The 21261-nt window shown below is 55.2% G+C and overlaps 2 protein-coding genes across 3 annotated transcripts; one reads left to right on the plus strand and one right to left on the minus strand.

Moving 5' to 3' along the window:
* Positions 1-1599: 1599 nt before the first annotated feature.
* CCT7 (chaperonin containing TCP1 subunit 7) lies at positions 1600-15376 on the minus strand. 2 transcript variants are annotated; one of them, XM_082314900.1, is made up of 12 exons: positions 15295-15376; positions 13112-13265; positions 11616-11722; positions 11040-11165; positions 10325-10377; positions 9142-9313; positions 7377-7541; positions 6077-6265; positions 5361-5458; positions 4515-4647; positions 3167-3373; positions 1600-2233 (listed from the first exon to the last, which is right to left on the minus strand). In XM_082314900.1, the coding sequence occupies exons 1-12, from the start codon at positions 15298-15300 to the stop codon at positions 2009-2011; spliced, it is 1635 nt and encodes a 544-aa protein (XP_082171026.1). In that variant the 5' UTR covers positions 15301-15376; the 3' UTR covers positions 1600-2008. The 2 variants fall into 2 exon arrangements, with proteins under 2 accessions (XP_082171026.1, XP_082171027.1); XM_082314901.1 differs by lacking the exons at positions 10325-10377; positions 11040-11165; positions 11616-11722; positions 13112-13265; positions 15295-15376 and adding an exon at positions 10093-10268.
* Positions 15377-15435: 59 nt separating this feature from the next.
* On the plus strand, positions 15436-21199 carry PRADC1 (protease associated domain containing 1). Its single transcript, XM_082314903.1, has 5 exons — positions 15436-15842; positions 17646-17746; positions 18447-18556; positions 18976-19143; positions 20356-21199. The coding sequence occupies exons 1-5, from the start codon at positions 15695-15697 to the stop codon at positions 20474-20476; spliced, it is 648 nt and encodes a 215-aa protein (XP_082171029.1). The 5' UTR covers positions 15436-15694; the 3' UTR covers positions 20477-21199.
* The last annotated feature ends 62 nt before the right edge of the window (positions 21200-21261 follow it).

Here is a 21261-nt window from a genome sequence, read left to right on the forward strand (position 1 = left end):
GCGAGTTTGCCTCCTAAGTTATTTTTTTATATCTATATAAATTTAGGTCTATTTTAGTCTTTCGCAGCGATGTGCCAGTGTCTGGAGAACCAAACGTCCCTTTTCCCCTCCCCTCCCCGCGGTCCCTTGATGCTAAACCGGGTCCTCGACGCTGGATCTGCCGGAGGGCGCTGCCGAACTGGGCCGAAATCGGGGCGCAGCCGGAGGCGGGGAGGCGCCGGGGGAGGCGCGGGGGGGGTTCGGTGGCAGCAGGGTCCGACGGCGGCCGGGGAGAGCGGGCGAGGCGGCGGCGGCGGCGGGGGACCGTGGTTTTAGCACTTTGGTTGGTACTATCACCTGTAGACGCACTTTGATGTTGTTGCTTTGAAATTTTGCCGAGTGTAAACAGTGTGTATTTAAAGAATTACAAAAAAAAAAAAACCAAACGGTGTGCAAAGAGCTATTTTATGATTCAGCGTTGAATAAAGACTCTTGAGATCGAGGTGGGGTTTTCGCTCTCCTGGGAGCCACGCTGAACCCAGGCCAGTGCCAGCCAGCTCCAGCGCCAAACCAGTGAGACCAGTCGCTGGGAGCAGGGCCGAGACGCGACTCCCGGCCCCACGGCCTTCGGCAAGGGAGGGGGCTGACCTCAGAGGGAAGAGTTTTCCTTTTTTCTTTTCCCCACTGCAGAGGGAAAAGTTGAGTTTGAACCTTTTTGTGCCGGTTCTCTGCTGAAAAAAAATAATGATTTCTGAACAGTCCTGGAAGAAAAAAAAAAAGAGGATTAATTTTTGGTGGAGAAAAGAGCCCAGGTGGCCGAGGGATTCCCGGTTCCCAGATTACAACCCCGCAGAGCTGGGAATCGGCTTTAGAGACTGGAGTATGGCAGGGAGAGCTGGAAGCCGAGCTCGGCGGGTGGGGGCGAGGCGGCCTGGGGCGCGGGGAGAGGGGCAACGCCTTCTCTCGGCTTTAACCGGCACCGCTACGAACGGCCGAGAGGGTTTTACGCAAAAGCTGTAACGGCGCTCGCTTTTCACGCGCGCCGCCGAAAGGCGCTTCAGGCGAGACGAACGGCCGCGAGGGTCACCTTAAGGGACGCGCCGGGGGCCTCCGCGCCTGTCGCACGGCAGCGCTTTATGGACAGGGCAGAAGCAACACGTCTTGCGGTGTAACGCACCATCCGCTTGCCTAATTAAAACGAGATCTCACTAGATACCAAATTTCTTCCGCTGTCTTCCATTAACGCTTTCAACCTACCAGGCCCCTGCCTCCCCAAGAGAGTTTTCCTGCCGGGGACGCCCCAAGCGCCCGGATCCGCCCCTGAAGCACCGCCGGCCCCACGCATCCCCCCGCCAGGGCCGGAGACGTCAGCCGCGAAAAGCAAAGAGCAGAAACGCCACCGAGCAGCAGCGAGGAGCTCCGAGGGAGGCGACGAGCGCAGAGGCAATCTGTCTGGGAAGCACGGGGAAGCGGGGTGCGCTAGGAGTCGGGCCTGCTGCCCAGCACAGCGCCCGCTCTTAAACGGGGCAAAAACCAGTTTGAAAGGTTCACCTTTTCGCTCTAACCGCGAGCTACCGCTCTGCCGAACGAAGCAAGCAGCAGAGAACACAGGAACCCCCGTTGGCCACTGAAACGAAGTCATCTTTTTATTGTGTTTGCAACTGGGTTCAAAACCCCCAGCAGAAAGGAGGGGGGGGGGAAAAAAAAAGTATAAATACGAACAAACCCCGCACGCGCTGCGCTACCGGCCAGCGCTGAAGAGGGCTCGGCTCAGCGCGGCTTCCCGGCGGAAGGCCGAGGCGAGCCTAAGGGGATGAGTGCTGTGTAGGAAATGTTGGGGCAGGGCACCTCGCGGGAGGTTGCCGCTGCCGAGGCCAAGATTTGACTCTAATTAAACAAGGCCAGTGGTTGCCTGTAAGCCCTCAAAATGACCATCTGGCGAACGGCCCGTTAATTAAGCTAGAAACCCATTTTTTTTTCACTTTGCACATTGGAGGAGAGCTTCCCCGTCACCGACGGGCGCGGGGCCTCAGTGGTTGTGGGGTCTGCCTCGCCCCCGGCCCCGTCCGCTGGGCGCAGCGTCCACGGTGGAACGGGGGTTCTTGATGGTTTCGTCCACGGAGACGATGAGGCAGGCGGCCTCGGAGGCTGCCGTCAGGGCGTTGATGCGCACGATGGCCGGCTCCCACACGCAGGCCTCGAAGTTATCGGCGATGTCCTCGTTGTTCACGTCCACGCCGTACCACATACCTCCCTGGTGGGAGAGAAGAGGGAAGAGGGGCTCGTTATTGGGCTGGTGGGGACTTCGGGGCCAGCACGCTGGGAAGCCAAGACGTGAGAACGTTCAGGGAGAGGCAGAGACTGGACCTTGCTGTAGGAAGGAAGAATATTTGAGGGAAAAACAAAGAAAAAAAAAAACCAAAAAGTCTTTGTTGCCAGCAAACAGTGCCAGCGAAGCCTCATAAAGTAGGAGGTGTGCACCATTTCAGAAAAAAGCTGTAGAAGATTTACAGGACTGACTTCCACTCCACCGCTGTCTCGCTCCTCGGCCCACAGCCCCAGTTTTTGCAGCCCAAGATACAGCCGCCCGTTTCGGGGTATTCCTCCTAACCCCACAACCATCAGCAGGCTGAAATGTGGTGGGGGTGACCCCAGAAAGCGGCAGCTGCTTCCGAGAGAAGCGAAGGGGCAACCTCTAACTGCCTGAATGAGGAGTGGGTGTGCACGCACGCTCCACAAGGTCTGGAATGATCGCAAGCGTGACTTGGGGGTTTTGAACCCAGGCTCAAACACAATAAAAAGACCTTCGTTCTGCAGCTCCTCTGGAAAACACATGGCTCAGCCAACTTCTATACTCTAATTACTTTAATGTTTAATATAGAAGCCTCCCTCCTGACAAATGATGCATTTTTAAAAAGCAAATCAAAACTCGCAGCTCTAGAAGTCACCCGACAGCTGCGATCAAAGGCAAAACAGATCATTTCCTTTTATAGAAACCTGCACCAGGCCCACGCTCGCTCTGAAACCGAAACGCTGCATGTCATCAAAGAGGACACAGTCCTAACATGGGCATAGCTGAATTACACCGGATCCGTCCGGCTCAAGGAAAAAGAAAGAAAGAAAGAAAGAAAATCACACACGCTGCTGGTTCCTCCCAACAGCCCTCGGTTCAAAGGTGGGCACCCACCTGCGCGTGCTTGGCTCGGAGCTTGTTCAGTATGTTGGTGGCATCAAAGCCGGCGTTGTCGCAGAGCTGGCGGGGAATGATCTCGAGGGCTTTAGCGTAAGCGCCTATCAGCAGCTGCTGCTTGCCTGGAATGGTCCTGGAATAGTCCCGGAGGTATTTGGAAAGCTCCATCTCGATCGCACCACCGCCGGCAACAACCGAGTCGTTCTGCAAGAAGAAGGGAAACTCTCACTCTCGTTCCAGGAGTGGGGAGAGCAGGAAAGCCTCCTTTCCTGCAAGTGTTACGCCTCAGGGTGACGCAGACGCACCAGGCCCGTGGGAATCTGCAGCCCAGGCTGCTGCCATCCCTGGGAGCGCCTGCCAGCTTCGCTAGGAGCTTCAGAAACAGGCCAAGAACCTCCAGCAGCAGCCACCAGCGGCTCCTTGCAGCTGTGCACAAGATAAAGGAGCGGTTTGGGGAGGCTGGGCCAGGGGAGGGATGGCAGACCACGGCTCCCTTGTGCTGGGCAAGTTTCCCTCGCTTTTGTAAAGCATTCAAAATTAAGGATATTCACAGCAGCACTTTGCAGCCAAGTTCTGCTATTTTTTTCCCTTCCCTATTTTTTTTTTCCAGTAGGGAGATCAGGATGTTCTTTCTAAAAGCAAAACAGTTCAAAAAAACTCTTGACGTGCTTCTTCCCATCCCCTCAGGGCACTCAGCCTCAAAGCTGTTTTTAACCAGAAAACACTGCATTAACATGTTAGCTTGCCTAACCCAGAAACACCCGCAGCTAGGCAGCACCCATCACGCAGGACCAGCAACTCCTCAAGCAGAGCTCACGTTCACACGTGCCTCAGACTTCCCTCTCGGTGCTCCCAGCCTCCCTTCGCGGCCAGGGGACAGTCACCCCCTCAGGTCAGGCACCGAGAGGGAACGAGTGGCTTTAGCAGGTGCTGCCACGCACATGGGATCAGCCCTGCTATTCAAATCTACTGAAGATCTACCCGACGCACCCCAAATCTTGCGTTCCCTTTAGGACAGGGGTGTTGACAGAAGACACCACAACCCAGCAAGCACAAGTTACGACTGTACTGAAGAGAAGGGGAAAACCAGGCGTGCCTGAAAAGCGGTTGGCAACGCTGCAGAGACAACGCTGCTTTGGCCACGGAACAGCACTCGAGTTAATCGATCCGATGCTGCTCGTCTGCACGCTCCACTCTTACCGGCTGAGAGCTCTCGGCCTCTCCACGGAGACCTTAGCCAAACGCTGGTGTGTGAAAAGGTTTCTAGAAGGAGTTACAGCTGTGCCAGGTCTGCTCGACAACCCCAAAGCCCATCCAGCAGGGAGGTATCTCCGCCGGTCCTTACCTTGATTGCTCTCCTGACGATCATGATGGCATCGTGCAGGGACCGTTCCGTCTCTTCCATGAACTGCTCCGCACCCCCTCGCAGGATTATCGTGCAGGTCTTCGCCTTCGGGCAGCCTGTGAAGAAGTTATACCTGCCGACGGCACAACACAAGAAGGGTTAAGGTGACGGAGAAGCAGTGCTGCTGCTGAGCAGGCTTTGCACCGATACGACAGCACGGGAACAGAGAAGTTCTTTACAAGCCAGACGCATGCGTGAAGCCGTTTCACCCTGCGCAGTGCCCCTATCGGATCTTGAGCTAAGAAGGAGCAGAACCAGGCAATATGCAAGTGAAATTCAAGCTGACCCAGGAAAACCCACTCTCTCCCTGTCGCTAGGGCTTTGCGCTAAACCGGTGCTCTCATTTTCACTCGGCAGGGACACAGCAGATGTTAGCAGGCAGCCCCGGAGAGGATTTCTCCTCCAGCGACAGGAAGAACCCCATGATATAGTACCCAGCTTCACTGGCACCGGTAGTACAGTGGGACTGCGGGATATCAGGGGAGCGCCACAATCAACCCCAAAATGCGTTGCTTTTAAGTTACGAATCAAAGAATATCACTCGGCTTTCTACAAGGCATTGGGGAATAAATACATATTTTTAACAGCATATAAAAGAGGTAAGATTTGGACGAAAGCTTGCTTCTGCCCCCTCCCTCAGCCTCATAAAAAGCAGCAATAACGCAATCTTGTTTTCGCACCATCACCTTGAGAGATGCTCAAACCTGCCAACGCTCAGACCCTAACTTTTCAAACTCGTATGAGAGTGCTTACACAGGACTACAGGTTCACGGCTGACGTATTTACCTCTCTCCTCCAATCTGAGTCTCCTCAAAGAGTTCGCATCGGCCCAGGACATCATCCGACAGGGCATTGACACTAGTCTGAATGGAACCGCCGCAGGCCTGCACGGAAAGGAGATAAAGCGCGGCGTTACCAACGCTGACAAACAAGACAAATTTGCCCAGCAGGCTCCCGCTGTTCAGAGACAGCCCGGCCTTTTAGCTGATGCAAAACCACCCTGCAGGCCAGATTCAGGAAAAAAATCTTTCTACTTTCCCCCCATCTCAGGCATCTAGGCAGGCTACCAACATCAGAAACAATCCTCGACAGCAAAATAAGATTCTGCTTCTTCTGAGTGCTGACTCACAGGCTCTAGAGTCCAGCAGCTACACAAAGAAAGCGTAGGAAAAAACCACTCACGATGGAACAGGCAAGAACTAGGGAAAATAAACCTCTACCGACCCGATGTGCAGACCCTAATATGTAACAGCATCAGAGAAACAAAAAAGCGGCACAGATGCAATCAGTGTGTGATTGTTCAATCCATCAAGGAAGAGCTTTGTCAGTATATGGCAACTTTACATAATAACCACATTGGAAAAAAAATACTTGATTTTAACTTTAAATCTTTGTAAGGAACAGTGTGTTCAGTCACCGATTGCTGCCCTGTTTTGGACGTGACCAGCTTGGCGCTGTTAAAACGAAATCAAAAGTCTTTATTCTGAAACAAGGCAGCTCACCATCATAGTTCGCTTGAGATCTTCTTCCGGGACACGGCCAGCACAAAACATATCCCTGTCCGCGAAGTACTGCGTAGCCACATCACCGATAGGAAGTTTGGACAGGACGACTTTGGCTCCCGACTTGTGGATTTTGTCTAGCTTGTCATACAAGATGTTCCACTCAGCATCCACAATGGCCTGGTAATCCTGGCAGGGACGAGAGAGGACGGGACGAGCACTCACGTTACAGAGGGTTGCAAACGCCACGCCGCAGCGCCCGCAAAGGGAGAGCTCTTCTAAAGCGAAGGCAGCAGCGACGCTGCTCTGTGCAGCCCTGGCAGACAACTGCTTTCCAAGACTCACAGGTGATTTTAGGTCACTCCGTTTTATGCCAAAGAGCCATGTCTGTTAAAATGCTTCCAGCAGCAGAACTGAGTCGATAAAGGGGCTGGAGGAAGTGACAGAGAGGCAGCGGCAGCTCAGGAGAGCGAGCGCAAGGAGGGTGAAGGGATGATACACATGTCTGAGAGGTGTTTACAGGACTGCGCATGGATGTTGGGGTGGAGAGACTTACAGTACCCATCACAGAGGAAAAACACAGATCCTGAGAAGCCTCATGCTTTACCAGCGCGCTCAGGCTTCACAAGCCTGTTGTGCCCTAGCAGCCAGTGAAACACAGCCACAGGCAGCTGGGAAAGCTTACGAAAGCACACAGCAACACCACACACAGCAGCCGGATACAACAGAAAAGACCATCGTGTTCACCGCGGCAGAGAGGGGAACTTTAAGGACACCATTACTAAGATCACAGTGGGGCCAAGACCCCAAAAGCAAAGCACCCGGGGATCTTCAGATACCACAATTACGCAGGACCCAAATGCGTGCAACACTGCGGCGCTTTCCACACAGGTGTCAGAGAATGACCATGTTTCATAAAGGTATTTTAACAAGATGGAAAGGCAACTACTGTCCAAACGGCCACTTTGTTTGCTGAAATATGCTGAAAGCTTTTCCAGCATTTAAAGCACTGCTTAAGAAGCTTTCCCTGGAAGGCCACTTGTTAGGCGTGAAGAAGTCACCACACAGCTGACGACTTACGGCACAACTGAGGCACGATGACTGAGCAAACATGCCCTAAACCCGCTGTACTTCAAACTCTGCCATACCCTTCTCTCAAACGAGGCAGCATAACCCACCAGCTATTTTCAGGGGGTGAAGGATGTGCAGAAGGCAATCCCATTTATCCCACTGGCTCTCGAGCAGCCGCCGCGTCTTGCGGGCACGAGGAAGCATGACAGGCTCCCCTTTCGGCTCTTACCTCCACCGTGTTTACTCTGACTTCGGCATTGTCCTTCTCGGCTTTGAGCTCCAGCTCCACATTCAGCAAGGCGATCCTGGGACACTGATACTTCTTGGGTTGCATTTCAAACCCAGCGTAAGAGAACGTCTTCTTAAAGGCAACTCCGGCCACCAGCTGAGAGTCCTTGAAGACAGGGATTTGTGTTAGGCTCAGCTCCCAAGGTTTTCTCAACAGGGTTAGTAACTCCCACAGGAGACTCCCTGCTTTCAGAGTCCTCATTTACAAAGCGCTCACCAACAGCTGTCTCCTTTGATTAACCCACTTTTAGAGAAAATAAGCAGCAAATATTTTCTTCTCTCTGTTCGCAAAACCAGCTTCTATCACTTCCTTTCTACCCCTCAAGACACCGCAGCAAAAGATGCTATATACAATCTGAAGATCAAGGGATGGAGCAATCTGTTCTCTCTCTGATGTCTTTCCCATTTCTACCCTTTGAAGATGGATGCTGCTCATCCACAGCCCCACGCTCGGGGGTTTTGTTTGCCCTGGTTTGTTTTTCTAAGCTCCATCACCACCTCTGGGATTGTTTTGCAGCTGGACTGCCCTGCCCAACACCGCTCCCTGAAGTGGTCTTCTTGACTTCATGGCTGGGAGAGAAATCAGCATCTACATCTCCTACCCCGCGAATATCTAACCACGCACTGCAGGCTTGGCTCCGCCCGGCCACTGAAGCCCAGGGGGTCCCTGTCCCTCCTAACAGAGGACAAGCACGGACTTTCCCTGCTCTGGCTGACAGGGTGAGATGACCCAGGATCTCTCGCAAGCCAACCTTGAGAAGTACCGTGCTAAATTATTTGCCCCATCCTCGTACGGGTCTCCAGGGAGTCTGACAGAGGAGTACAAGGGCCAAACGCTACGGAGTAGGGAGCGCCGCTTTTATGCGGAACAGGGGACACCACCCTCCCCAGGGGACCAATTTCTGCAAGCCTCAGAATACCAGCAGGCCCAGACACCACAAAAACAGATGCTGAAAGGTTCCTAATTCACTAAATTAGTTGTCTGGGCAAGATAATGGCATAATTATAACGTCTCTTCTCAGTGAAAATGCTCATGCAGAGTGTTTACATACGGTAACAGCCACAGCATAATAATTCAGAGAGACTGTGGCGTGCTTTACTTTTCAGCAGAAGGGTCCCAAGTGACGGGCCAAACCTACACAGGGTACAGGCAGGAGAGAGCACGGACACACCAGCTGTCCACAGCCCAAGAACAACTCCCTACCACGTACCCGCGTGCAGTCCCATACACGGCAGGTATTCCGGCACGGTGGTATAAACCACACAGCCCGTCCGCCCTGCCCACTGCTAGATCAGCTCCTTCAAAACGTTTTCTTTGCATTTTTCCCAAGCCGGTACTCATGCATACAACCAGGACTGTATGGCTTTTGCTTCCAGAAGGAACAAAGACTTCCCACAAAAAATAAAAAAAAAAAAAATTCATTATTTGCAGAGATATAAACAGAATTCGTATCAGTAACAACATTCGCCGCAGAGGGTGGGGAGATAAGAGTGTATTTGGCTCAAGAAAACAGATTCTCCACCTACAGAAAAGAAATCCAGCCCTTCTCCCTAAGCTTCTTCCTCACAACGACAGCTTTGCTTTGCTTTGGTGATTCCCAAACAGGCACTATCAAGCCGGGCTCCATTTCTGCTGGAGTCAACCCACCAAAGGAGCTGTGATCGCTGTCTCCTACCCCTTCCACGCAGGCTCCGACAGAACTTACTTCCAAAGCACCTCCTTGCACCTTCTTTATTCCAATCATTTTGAGTTGTAACAAGTCATCTAACATCATGACAGCATCTACGACCATCTTGGAGAAAAACTCCTTGCTCTGGGAGATCAGCTTAGAGCTCAGGGCTGTGGCCGCACACTTCTCCAGCAGGCTTCTCTGCTCACTGCAAGAAAGAAAGAAAAAACAAGGTCTTGTTCACTTGGCGATTCTTTTCACAGGCTCACAAAACGCTGTGTATGGTGTGATCGATCCACTCTGATAGAAGCAAAGATCAGCTCCCTTCTATCGATGGGGAAAGCAAGGCGCACAGATGTCAAAGCCCAGACTGTCAAAGTACGATTCTCCCTTTTAGAGCCCAAGCATCAGACTAGCACTGACCAGGTCAGTTGGCTTTTACACACCAAGCCCTGACCAAAACAGCAGGGCTCAGCATCCTCTCCTTCATCCGAAGGCCGTAAGAATTTTCTAAAACCCTCTAAAGGTGGCACGTTTGCCAAAGTATTAACTCAGGTAACATACGCCGTAACAGAGTGGATGATACAGGGGACACCAGGAAACATGGATCCAACTCCCAGGCTCTATCACGCACGTTACGGCTGACCACGACGACTACTGTATTTCGCGTCACAGGAGAGCAGAAAGGATACAACTCATTTTGGTTTATTTAAGATGGTTACACAATTCAACCTGAAGCCTTCCTGCAGGTATTAGTAAGGTCAGATCAAGCACACAAGAGCTTAAAATGCAGGGAGAAAAGGAACTCTCGTATTCTCACCTCATTTCCTTACTGCTATTAGCTACCTAACTTCGTGTATGCAACAGCTAAAAAGCGATCTAATTTTCAGAGAAGCGCTGAGCATTTAACACTGCCGCTGACTGCAGCAAAGGCTGCAAGTCTCCACCACCACTGGAAAAAAGAAATCAGGCCACTTATTTTGGTACCTAGCTTCCTCCATGTGCACTGGAAGACATCGGCCTATATACGTCGCTGCAGCCCAAGTGAGAGCACGGCATCTCCCCCGGAGGAGCAGGAAACTCCAAAAGCTCCAAAACAGCTCCAGTGTGGGGCTGCAGCTGCTCAGCTCAACCTCGAGACCTCAGCCAGAGACACAGCAGAAGTCAGAAACACCCTCGCACCAGCTACACAACCAGGTCATCTGTAAGGGAAACTTACTCTTTATCTTCCTTCTTCACTGCAACAGCAATGTCTTTGATCTTGTTTACGGCCTGTCAAAACACAAGCCAACAGCTGGATTAATGATTCTTGCTCATAAGCTGATCAGATCTCCAACTTTTCTCTTTGTATTTTATGTCACCTTTTATTCCCTACTTCAGCATCACTGAAGTTTCAAGCATTTAAACTATTCCACCCCTTCCAGCACAGTAATTCTAAGAAACACACCAACGTAAGTTTAAGAGGACCGGGAAGAGGCTCAGAGCTGCTCCACTGTTTTCAGCAGAGATCTGGGGAACCAAAGGGCTACTGAAGGAGTTAACCTCCAGAGAAGGTTCAGGTTAACGGGACTGATGTGCTTCACGGGACGTAAGGTCTGCCAAGGAGTAGCAGCCATCAGGGGAGTGGGAAATCAATTTTCCCACTTATTCTTCCTTGGAGCAAAACCAAAGGAAGCAATAGCGCTCAAGAGGTACCAGCTGGCAATAACAGCTCACTGACACCAGAGAAGGCAGCTGATGTTTGCAGTAATACATCCTGCGATCGCTACTGTCACCCCCTACGCCCATTCATTACTGACTTTTGCCTGGAAGCGTGTTATTTTTCCTCTTTGGCACAGAACTCCTCTCCCCAGGCGCTCTGGTGCAGCCCAATACACCCCTCAGCTCTGCAGCAGCAGCGAGCCCTCCCTCGGCTACGAGCAGCGCTGCCTTACCAGCTGCGTTGCTGTGCGGAAAGCACGGATGATGATTTGAGGATGAAGGCCTTCCTCCACGTAGGGCTTCACTTGTTTCAGGAACTCAGCAGCAAGCAGAGTTACAGACGTGGTACCATCACCAACCTGCACGGAGAGAAAACGCTCTGTGTCACCCGCACACTGCAGAGCCGCTGTGACAGCAGCTCCAAAACCATGCAAGGGCTTCCAGAGGAAATCAGATTTCATAATTTTCTCTGCTCACAGATTTGCAGCTGGATTCTTTAGTGATTAAGAAGGGCTGGGTTCGGACTACATCCCGTTTGAGGGTGAAGTCTCATTTCCCAGTCACCTATGTTCATGAAACATGAACTCTGTACCTATGAAGTTTCCAAACCACCCATCAGACCTGGCTGAAACAGCGTAAAAGATTCAAAAGTCATCACAAAAGAGAAGGCATCAATAAAGAAACCAGAATAAATGCCAGCACTCCATGAGCAATTCCCACCTGTTAGCACCAAGCCCACACAACCACTGACAGGAGCAAGCTCTCTCCTGCGTGTTATGCTCCTGAGCGCAGCCGGGCTACCCTCCTACCTCTGCATCTTGAGATTTGGCGATGTCCACTAACGTCTTCGCAGCCGGATGGACAACATCGAGGAGCTTCAGGATGGTGGCACCATCGTTAGAGATGGTGGCTTTGCCTAGGATTGATGTGCAAAAGGACGTCAAGCTCGACTGCCGCGAGTAAAGCCCTGGTCACTCTGAAAGGGCACCCCAACACCCACGGGAGCTTTTCAGACCTCAGAGTGACATTAATACAACAGTAACTTCAGACCAGCCAGCCTCGCTGTGCGTCACCAGTTCACCTTGCAGGTCAAATGTGTCCCCAACCTGTTATTACGCTACAGTGTTCCCCAATCAAGCCCTGGTCCTGCATCACTGTGAATTTTGTTATGTCTAAACAACCACAGGCTTGCATCCCCAATTTCCACTTGAAAGTAATTTTTCTTCAGCCAAATGACTGTTGTTTTTCTCCTGTGCAATTTCAGATGTGATCACAATATTTTAATATGCTCCTACAGCCAGATACACAACTGTAAAGTGGCTGAAAAGCAAAGCGAGGGGGTCACCCCCACGGAGAGGGGGAGCCCAGAGCAGCTGTTTCACAGAGGGCATCTCAGCAGGCGCCTCCATTCCGTATTAACAGCATCTTTTTAGTCCATTTTTGGAGCAGATTAAGTGAATTTCGTCTCAGTGCAGAACAACTCTTCACACCAACTCACAGGGGCTTTAAATTTATTTCCCTCTTACTTCTCAAGAGCCTCCCCAGACAGATCAAAACAGATATTCTAGCCTGACACTCACACAAAGAGACTAGAAATCAATCACAGTAGTTATTACGGAAATTTAAATCCAATTCTCCTTTTTAATAAAAGTTACTACAGTTCCCGTTTGCAAAAACTATTTAAAGACCTTCCACCTCACCCTTCAGTACCAGTAATAACAAACACAAACGAAACATCTGTTTGGTGACTTCATACAAGTCTTTTCAGGGGGGGGGGGGCAAGTTTTATCCCTAAATCACACCCACAAAATCAACCCAGTAACATCCACTGACCTCACGCTCAGCCACAAGTGCTGAGTAACTCCACACATATTACAAGCCTCATTTAAAAAAAAATAAATAAATAGAGATGGTCAGGGATAGCTGAAGACCACGTTCAAGACACTCGGAAGCCTCCTTTCTGGTATGGACCTTCTCATATCTAGTCCCACTAGCCTAAAAACAAAGACCAGAGCTGCCTTAAATCAGGCTAGCAGGCAACAAACAGGTAGTTCCTCAGGTAGGTGTGACAATTGTTTTCCCTTAACAGCGGAGGCCAGAGTCAAGGTGTTAAACTGAAGAGAGACAGAGGCTGAACCTCTGTTGTGAGAGTTAAGTTTAGTATGGGGTGAGGAAGTTGAAGTTTGCATATATGCAAATGCCCGTTTTAACTGATATGAAGATATGAAGCGCGTGCACTGCACTTGGAGATTATTTCCGAGCCATTTTTCTACATGGCTGTGAGAGGCCACTGCCCAGCGCTTACCCCGGTCATCCACAATGAGCTTGTCCATGCCCCGAGGTCCCAGGGTAGTGCGCACGGCTTCTGCAATAACCTGGCAGGCATTGATGTTGCTGACAAGCTGGGGGATCCCCTGCGAGGTGTCCGTCCCCTCCTTCAGCAGGATAACCGGTGTTGGCTGAAGAGAGAACCCACAGCAGAGCCGTTACTCCAATCCCAACAACCTGGAGCTAACTCCTCACACAGCCCAGCAAGCTACCATCACACAAAAAGGCCGAGATCAAAACCTGCAGCCTCCTTAAAATTCCTCTGCCTTCACGTGAGCTAACTGCTTTCCACCTCCTCTTGCTCCCACAGTGTAACTGGAACCCAAGTAACAAGCGATGGGACGAGAGGGAACGGCCTCAAGCTGCGCCAGGGCAGGGTTGGGTTGGGTATGGGGAAAAACTTCTTCCCCCAAAGGGCTGTCAGGGCCTGGCCCAGGCTGCCCAGGGCAGGGGCTGAGTCCCCGTCCCTGGGGGGATTTAAAAGCCGGGCAGATGTGGTGCTGAGGGACATGGTTTAGTGGTGGATTGGCAGTGCTGGGCTAACGGTTGGACTGGGTGATCTTAGGGGTCTTTTCCAGCCTTAACAATTCTATGAATTCACCCAAGTGTCTCCAGTCCCCACTCCGAGACCGTACTGTAACTGTCCCCAAAAGTGGCCTTCCTCCACGCAGCGTAGTTCAGCAAAGTTCTGATTGCAATACTAGACTGGAGAAGACAGTACTTGCAGTAACTACTGAGACAGCGGGAAACTGCGTAAGTGCTGCAACCGGATCAGTGATTTTTTTATTATAGTGCCAGCAAAATGGTCAGCAAAACAGGCACAACAGCCCCTTCTCTGTCACCCCTCAGATCAGAGTCCAAGCTGCCCCAAGGATGGCAACTGCTGAGACGCTTTCACAGAGAGGACGTGGCAGACGAACGCAATTTAAGTGATGCTCAGAGGGCTGGAACACCTCTCCTATGAGGACAGGCTGAGAGAGCTGGGGGTGTTCAGCCTGGAGAAGAGAAGGCTGCGGGGAGAGCTCGGGCCACCCTTCCAGCACCTGAAGGGGGCCTATAGGAAAGCTGGAGAGGGACTTTTTACAAGGGAGCGTAGCGCTGGGACAAGGAGTAATGGCTACAAACTGAAAGAGGGCAGATTTAGATTAGATATAAGGAAGAAATTCTTCACCATGAGGGTGGTGAGGCCCTGGACCAGGCTGCCCAGAGAAGCTGTGGATGCCCCATCCCTGGCAGTGTTCAAGGCCAGGCTGGATGGGGCTTTGAGCAACCTGGTCCGGTGGGAGGTGTCCCTGCCCGTGGCAGGGGGTTGGACGAGATGGTCTCTAAGGTCCCTTCCCAACCAAACCATTCCATGATTACAGCTGCCTGACAGCAAACTGTGCTGGAGACGGCTTAGAGGATACCAGAGGCCAGAGCAGCCAAGGGCTTCTCGCTGCTCTGAGAGCGCACCAGTCCTTTTCAGAAAGCAAACGTGCCTTGCAGGCAAAGCTCGAACACAGTCCAAACACAGCCAAAGCTGGGGAGGCACCCGGTTTTAAACAACCACCTGCGGGCAGAGAGCAAAATTACACTATGACTGCTGCACTAAGGAGTGACAAAGCTGGGTCCGATGTGTGACTACGAGAGGGGTGTGAGGAGCACAGATCCTAAATCCTGGAAAGATCTCGTGGAAGAAAACGCACCGAGTTCTCCCACACCCACCAGAGGAGAGATCCCAATGGAAAAGGAACCCTGGCATCCCCGAGAAAATCCGGGCGGAGGCAGACACACCGCCCGTGTGCGGCCGCCTGCCTGCTCCCGAGCAACGGGCCCGGAGCCGGGGAGCGCCGGAGCCGAAGGGGCCCCGCAGCCGGGGGAGGAGCTGGGCCCTGCGGCGGAGGGGGACGAGGAGGCCGCGGCTCCGGGAGCTGCACGACTGCAGCTCCCACCCAGCGCCCGGCGGGAACCGGGGCCCGACGTGCCCCCTCACGCCGCGGGTAGCGGCAGGCCTCTGCGGCAGGGCGGCCTGCGCCACCCCCGCCCGCTCCCCTCCCGAACGCCCACCGGCGCCGCCACAACCCCGCCAAACACGGCCCCCGCAGGGTGGCGGAGGCCGATCGCGCCGCCCCCGGACGGCGGAGCGCGGCGGAGGGGAGGATGGCGGCGGATGGGACTCACCATCATCCCGGCGCCGCTCCTCGCTGCCCGCGCCTCAGCCAGGCCCCGCCCCACAATGCACCGCGCCCGCCGAGAAGCTTCCCCGGGGCGGGAGGGGAAGCGCGCGTTGCTAGGCGACCGCTTCCGGCCGCGCTCTATGGTACGGGCGGACAGAGCGGCCCCGGGGAGGTGCCCTTCCTTCCCGAACAGCATAGAGAGGCAGGGAGGCCCGGGAGGGCGGCTCACTATTGGTCAAGGGACGGAGCGGGCACACGGCCTGGGGCCAGCAGGGCTGGTGGATGGAGCTTTATTTGGCAGGGCCGGTGAGGGGACACCGAGGCCCCACCGCCCCGGGAGCGGTCACCGAGCTGACCGGGACGGAGGGCGCAGCCGGGGCCTTCCCCGGTCTCTCGGCTGATTGATGGCGGCGCCGGCCAATAGGAAGGCGAGCGGCGTGGGCGCCGCCAATGGGCGCGGGGCGGGGGCGGGGCGGCTGGCGGCGCCGGGCGCAGCCATGCTCCGCCGTTCGCTCTGGCTCTGCCTCTGCCTCTGCTCCTGCCCGGCCCGCGGTGAGTGCGACCGACCCGGCCCCCGCCCCGCCCGGCCCCGGCCCCGGCCCCGGCCCCGGCCCCCGCACCGCACCGCCCGGCTGCCTTTCCCCTCGGCGCGCCGCCATCCGGCTGCACTCCCCTCCTGCACCCCGGCCCCGTTGCGTTTCCCCTCGGTGCACCCCAATCCTGGTGCATTTCCCCTCCTGCACCCCAATCTGGGTGCATTTCCCCTTGCTGCACCCCAACCCCATTGCATTTCCCCTCCTGCACCCCGGTCCGGGTGCATTTCCTCTCGGTGCACCCCGTCTCCATTGCATTTCCCCTCCTACACCCCAATCCAGATGCATTTCCCATCACTGCACCCCAACCCCATTGCATTTCCCCTCCTACACCCCAATCTGGATGTATTTTGCCTCCATGCACCGCCATCCAGCTGCATTTCCCCTCTGTGCACCGCAATTCAGGTGCATGTCCCCTCACTGCACCCTGTCACCATTGCATTTCCCTTCCATGCACCCCAACCCCATTTCATTCCTCCTCCTGCACCCCAATCCGGCTGCGTTTCCCATCACTGCACCACGACCCTGTTGCATTTCCCCATCCAACACCCCAATCTGGCTGCATTTCCCGTCAGTGCACCCTATCTCCATTGCATTTCCCCTCCTGCACCCCAGTCTGGGTGCATTCCCCCTACGTGCACCGCAATCCAGGTGCATTTCCCCTCGCTGCACCCTGTCACCATTGCAGTTCCCCTCCTTTGCCCCAATCCTGGTGCATTTCCCCTCCTCCACCCCAAGCCTGGTGCATTTCCCCTCCTGCACCCCAATCCGGGTGCATTTCCCCTCGGTGCACCCCAACCTAATTGCATTTCCCCATCCAGCACCTCCTTCTGGGTGCATTCCCTGTTCTGCACCCCAATCCGGGTGCATTTCCCATCACCGCACCCCAGCTCCATTGCATTTCCCCTCCTGCACCCCAATCCAGGTGCATTTCCCATGACTGCACCCCTACATAATTGTATTTCCCCATCCAGCACCTCCTTCTGCATGCATTTCCCCTCTTGCACTCCAGTCTGGGTGCATTTTGCCTCCATGCACTGTGATCCAGGTGCATTTCCCCTCCATGCACCCAACCCCATTGCATTTCCCCTCCATGCACCCCAGCTCTGTTGCATTTCCCCTCCTACACCCCAATCCAGGTGCATTTCCCCTCCGTGCACCCCAATCTGGGTGCATTTTGCCTCCATGCACCGCCATCTGGCTGCATTTCCCCTCCATGCACTGTGATCCGGGTGCATGTCCCCTCACTGCACCCTGTCTCCATTGCATTTCCCTTCCGTGCACCCCAACCCCATTACATTTCCGCATCCAGCACCCCAATCCAGCTGCATTTCCCCTCCATGAACCCCAGCTCCATTACATTTCCTCTCCTGCACCCCAACCCCATTGCATTTCCCCTCCTGCACCCCAATCCGGCTGCATTTCCCCTCCATGCACCCCAACCCCATTGCACTTCCCCACCCAGCACCCCATCCCAGGTGCATTTCTTTTCAGGGCACCTCAGTCTGAGCGCATTTCCCCTCTGTGCACCCCGATCCGGGTGCGTATCACCCCTATCCCCTCCGTGTTCCGACTGCATTTTCCCCTTCCACCCCAGTCCCGGTGCCTTTCCCCCATCTGGAAATCGGCGCTGGCATTGCCGAAGGGTCTGTTCCCTTCAGCGTGCTCCAGTTCAGGACCGGTAGCTGGGCATTTTCCCTTTTTTCCCAGGAATTTTCCCTTTTGTTTTCTCCGCCTCTCACCTCTCCCTGTGCACACCCAGGTTTACGCATCCATGAATACCTGTATTTCCAAGTGCTGAGCCCGGGAGACATCCGCTACATCTTCACCGCCACTCCAGCCAAGGATTTTGGCGGCGTGTTTGTAAGTATTAAGAACTGAATTTGTCTTGGGTCCCCCCATCCTAATATTTCTCCGCTGCAGGAACCGGTGATTTGAAGCCTTTTATAAAAATGGAGCTAATTGCTCTTCCGTGAGCCTTTCCCTAAGGAAGGAGGCACACGCTGGTCCCTGCCTTCGGCCTCAGCGGGCTTTTGGAGGGGGAGTTTCGTCCCACATGTGGTCAGGGAGCACATACCCCGCTCTGTCCTCCTCCAAGGGCTGAGAGAGGCACAGCCGCGTCCCAGGAGGGCTGGTCGGGCTCCCACGGGGAACGGCAGGGAGAAACCAACGGGTGTTACGGATGTGAGACCTTTCCCCGAATAAATCCAGGGTCGGGATGGGGATGCAGGAGCAGGTCTGCTAGGAAACACATGGTACATCGACGTGACTGGAGGAAAAGATGCTTTCTGGCTCTGCACGTGTTCCCCGGGAGCACTTGTATGTATGGGTGGTGCCGTGCCTCAGTTTCCCCTCCCCATGGTCACACCAAGGTCTAGGCAAGCTCGGGACAGCTCCGCAGAGGCTGGAAAGGGGCAACCAGCGTCCCTGCACCAGGAAGCCCTAAAATCTCCCCCAAAGCCCACCCCGCAGGGGGATGAGCAGGGCACGGGACAGCGGGGCCGGCCGCGGCGGGGCTGGGAAGCCGCCCCTCGCTCACCCCTGCCCGTCTCCCTTCTTGGAGAACACAAGGTACGACCAGATCCACCTGGTCCCGGCGGATCCCCCCGAAGCCTGTGGAGAGCTGAATAATGGCGTTTTCATCCAGGACCAGATCGCCTTGGTGGAGAGGGGGTACGTCTGGCGTCGCGGGAGCTGTTTGGGGGGACCCTCAGGCAGGAGGGGTGACAGTGCCACGGCCACGTTTTCCCATCACCTCCAGCTTCTTCCCATGACTTACCCGTGGGTATACGAGGAAAACGTGAGGTTGCTCCTACCCCAGAGCGTTTCATGTGGCGTCTCTTAGAAAACAGCCTGCGCCAAGTTGGAAAAAAGCCCTATTTTATTTTATTTTTTCTTAGGAGAAAGTGGCAGAGTGTGGGCAGCCTGTGCCTAAAATACAGACTCAAAGAGGAGCAGGGTTTGGGGGAGGCGCGGGGCCAGCGCGACAGTCCCTGGTTCGGGCGTTTCCAGGCAAGCTTCGGCGCTTGCAGGTTTCGTACCTGCCGAGGATCTGCTTGTGGCCACCAAAGATCTGTCGCTCTCTGCCCCAGGGGTTGCTCGTTCCTGTCGAAGACGCGTGTGATCCAGGAGCACGGCGGACGGGCGGTGATCATCGCAGATAACGCCTACGATAACGACAGCTTCTACATCGAGATGATCCAGGACAGCACCAGGCGGACAGCCGACATCCCCGCGCTCTTCCTGCTGGGCAGGGACGGGTAGGTGCCTCGGCCAACGGACGTCTCATCTTCCCACGCGTGGAATATCCCACGGGAAGGGCCAAGCGACAGCCTTGTCCCCACAAAACAGGGATCAGCATGTCCCACCTGGGCTTGGTGAAACAGATTTTTAGCAAATTCACTCACTTTGGGGCCGGTCCTGTTCAATATCTTCATCAATGATCTGGATGAGGGGATCGAGGGCACCCTCAGTCAGTTTGCAGGGGACACCAAGCTGGGTGGAAGTGTCGATCTGCTGGAGGGCAGGAGGCCCTGCAGAGGGCCCTGGCCAGGCCGGGTCGATGGGCCCAGGCCACGGGGTGAGGGTCAGCAAGGCTCAGTGCCGGGTCCTGCCCTGGGGGCACAGCAACCCCAGGCACCGCTGCAGGCGTGGGGAGGAGCGGCTGGGAGCTGCCCGGCGGGAAAGGGCCTGGGGGTGCTGGTCGACAGCCGCTGGACATGAGCCAGCAGGGTGCCCAGGTGGCCAAGAGGGCCAATGGCATCCTGGCCTGTATCAGGAACGGTGTGGCCAGCAGGAGCAGGGAGGTGATGGTGCCCCTGCGCTGGGCACTGGTGAGGCCGCCCCTCGAATGCTGTGCTCAGCGCTGGGCCCCGCACCCCAAGGCGGCCATGGAGGGGCTGGAGCGTGGCCAGAGCAGGGCAGCGAGGCTGGGGCAGGGGCTGGAGCACAAGGCTGGGGAGGAGCGGCTGGGGGAGCTGGGGGGGCTCAGCCTGGGGAAGAGGAGGCTGAGGGGAGCCCTCATCGCTCTCTGCAACGGCCTGAAAGGAGGCTGGAGCCGGGGGGGTCGGTCTCTGCTCCCCAGGAACAAGCGATGGGACGAGAGGGAACGGCCTCAAGCTGCGCCAGGGCAGGGTTGGGTTGGGTATGGGGAAAAACTTCTTCCCCCAAAGGGCTGTCAGGGCCTGGCCCAGGCTGCCCAGGGCAGGGGCTGAGTCCCCACCCCTGGGGGGATTTAAAAGCCGGGGAGATGTGGTGCTGAGGGACATGGTTTAGTGGTGGCCTTGGCAGTGCTGGGTTAACGGTTGGACTCGATGATCTTAAGGGTCTTTTCCAACCTTAACGATTCTATGATTCTATAATTAATCCACAGAGTTTCTCTTTGAGCCGGTGTGCGGTTTATGCTCACATCTGGGCTCCGCTCTCCCAACTCCAGCGTCTCAGGCGCGCCCATCGTCTCTTTATCCTTCCAGGTACATGATCAGACGCTCCCTGGAGCAGCACGGGCTCCCCTGGGCCATCATCTCCATTCCCGTCAACGTCACCAGCATCCCCACCTACGAAATGATGCAGCCGCCCTGGACCTTCTGGTAGCAGCGGGAGGCTGCGGCGGATCGAAGGCTTCTCGGTGGATCCCAGGAGCTTGCCCCAGGGACCGGGTATGAGGAAGGGGGTCCCGACCCGCTCCAGCGATCCCACCGCCCAGCCTCGCCGGATTCAGCAATGAGGAGATCTTTCTGCTGCCACCGGCGCGTGGCTGAAGAGCAAACACCAGCACCCGCAGCAGGAACCTCGAGCCTGGCGCCGAGCTCCCGTCGTAGTGACTTTCTGGGAGGGAGGTGGTGGCCCGGAGCAGGCCAGCACTTCCCCGAGAAGTACCGGCGCGCAAGGTGCCAGCGGTAATTTGTGCTGCCGATTGCGAGGGATGCAGGGTTACGCGGATGCGGTCGGAAAGGGACGGGAGAGTGAGATACAGGCGTGGTCTGCGCTAGCAGGGCTCGCCCAGCATCTGTATATTTTTGTCTGAGCTAATGAAGTCTGAACAAGTTTTAGAGAAAGGGAAGTTTCTCTTTTTTTCAGGGGATGAAGGAACAAATCTCATCCCCTAATGAGGTTTTTCCTAGGAGACTTCCCAAGGTGCCTCCTGCAGCCGGGGCAGGGCTCCCGTCAGAGCCCGGTGCGGCACGGCGCGGTCGTGCACCAAAACAGCCCCGCAGGACGGCGCTGCCTCCGGCACCCGTCCCCGAGGGCGGGCGGGTGGCAGAGCGGAGCCCGGACCTCGGCGGGTGGCTACTCCCTCACCCCCAGACCTCCGCGTCCCCACTGGGACCAGCCCCTGGATCGCAGCCCTCGTCTCCGCACTCCCCACCCTCCGGTTT

This window comes from Platalea leucorodia (genome assembly GCF_965183815.1).
Source record: "Platalea leucorodia genome assembly, chromosome: 6".
NCBI lineage: Eukaryota > Metazoa > Chordata > Aves > Pelecaniformes > Threskiornithidae > Platalea > Platalea leucorodia.

Excerpts from the sequence above, each read along its gene's own strand:
- CCT7 (XM_082314900.1), bottom strand. Across the intron at positions 6,266-7,376 it reads TCAGAGTAAACACGGTGGAG|GATTACCAGGCCATTGTGGA; the intron begins GTAAGAGCCGAA and ends CGTCCCTGCCAG. Across the intron at positions 4,648-5,360 it reads ACTCAGATTGGAGGAGAGAG|GTATAACTTCTTCACAGGCT; the intron begins GTAAATACGTCA and ends TGCCGTCGGCAG.
- PRADC1 (XM_082314903.1), top strand. The coding sequence starts at position 15,695 with ATGGCGGCGCCGGCCAATAGGAAGGCGAGCGGCGTGGGCGCCGCCAAT. Across the intron at positions 15,843-17,645 it reads CTGCTCCTGCCCGGCCCGCG|GTTTACGCATCCATGAATAC; the intron begins GTGAGTGCGACC and ends GTGCACACCCAG. Across the intron at positions 17,747-18,446 it reads AGGATTTTGGCGGCGTGTTT|AACACAAGGTACGACCAGAT; the intron begins GTAAGTATTAAG and ends CCCTTCTTGGAG.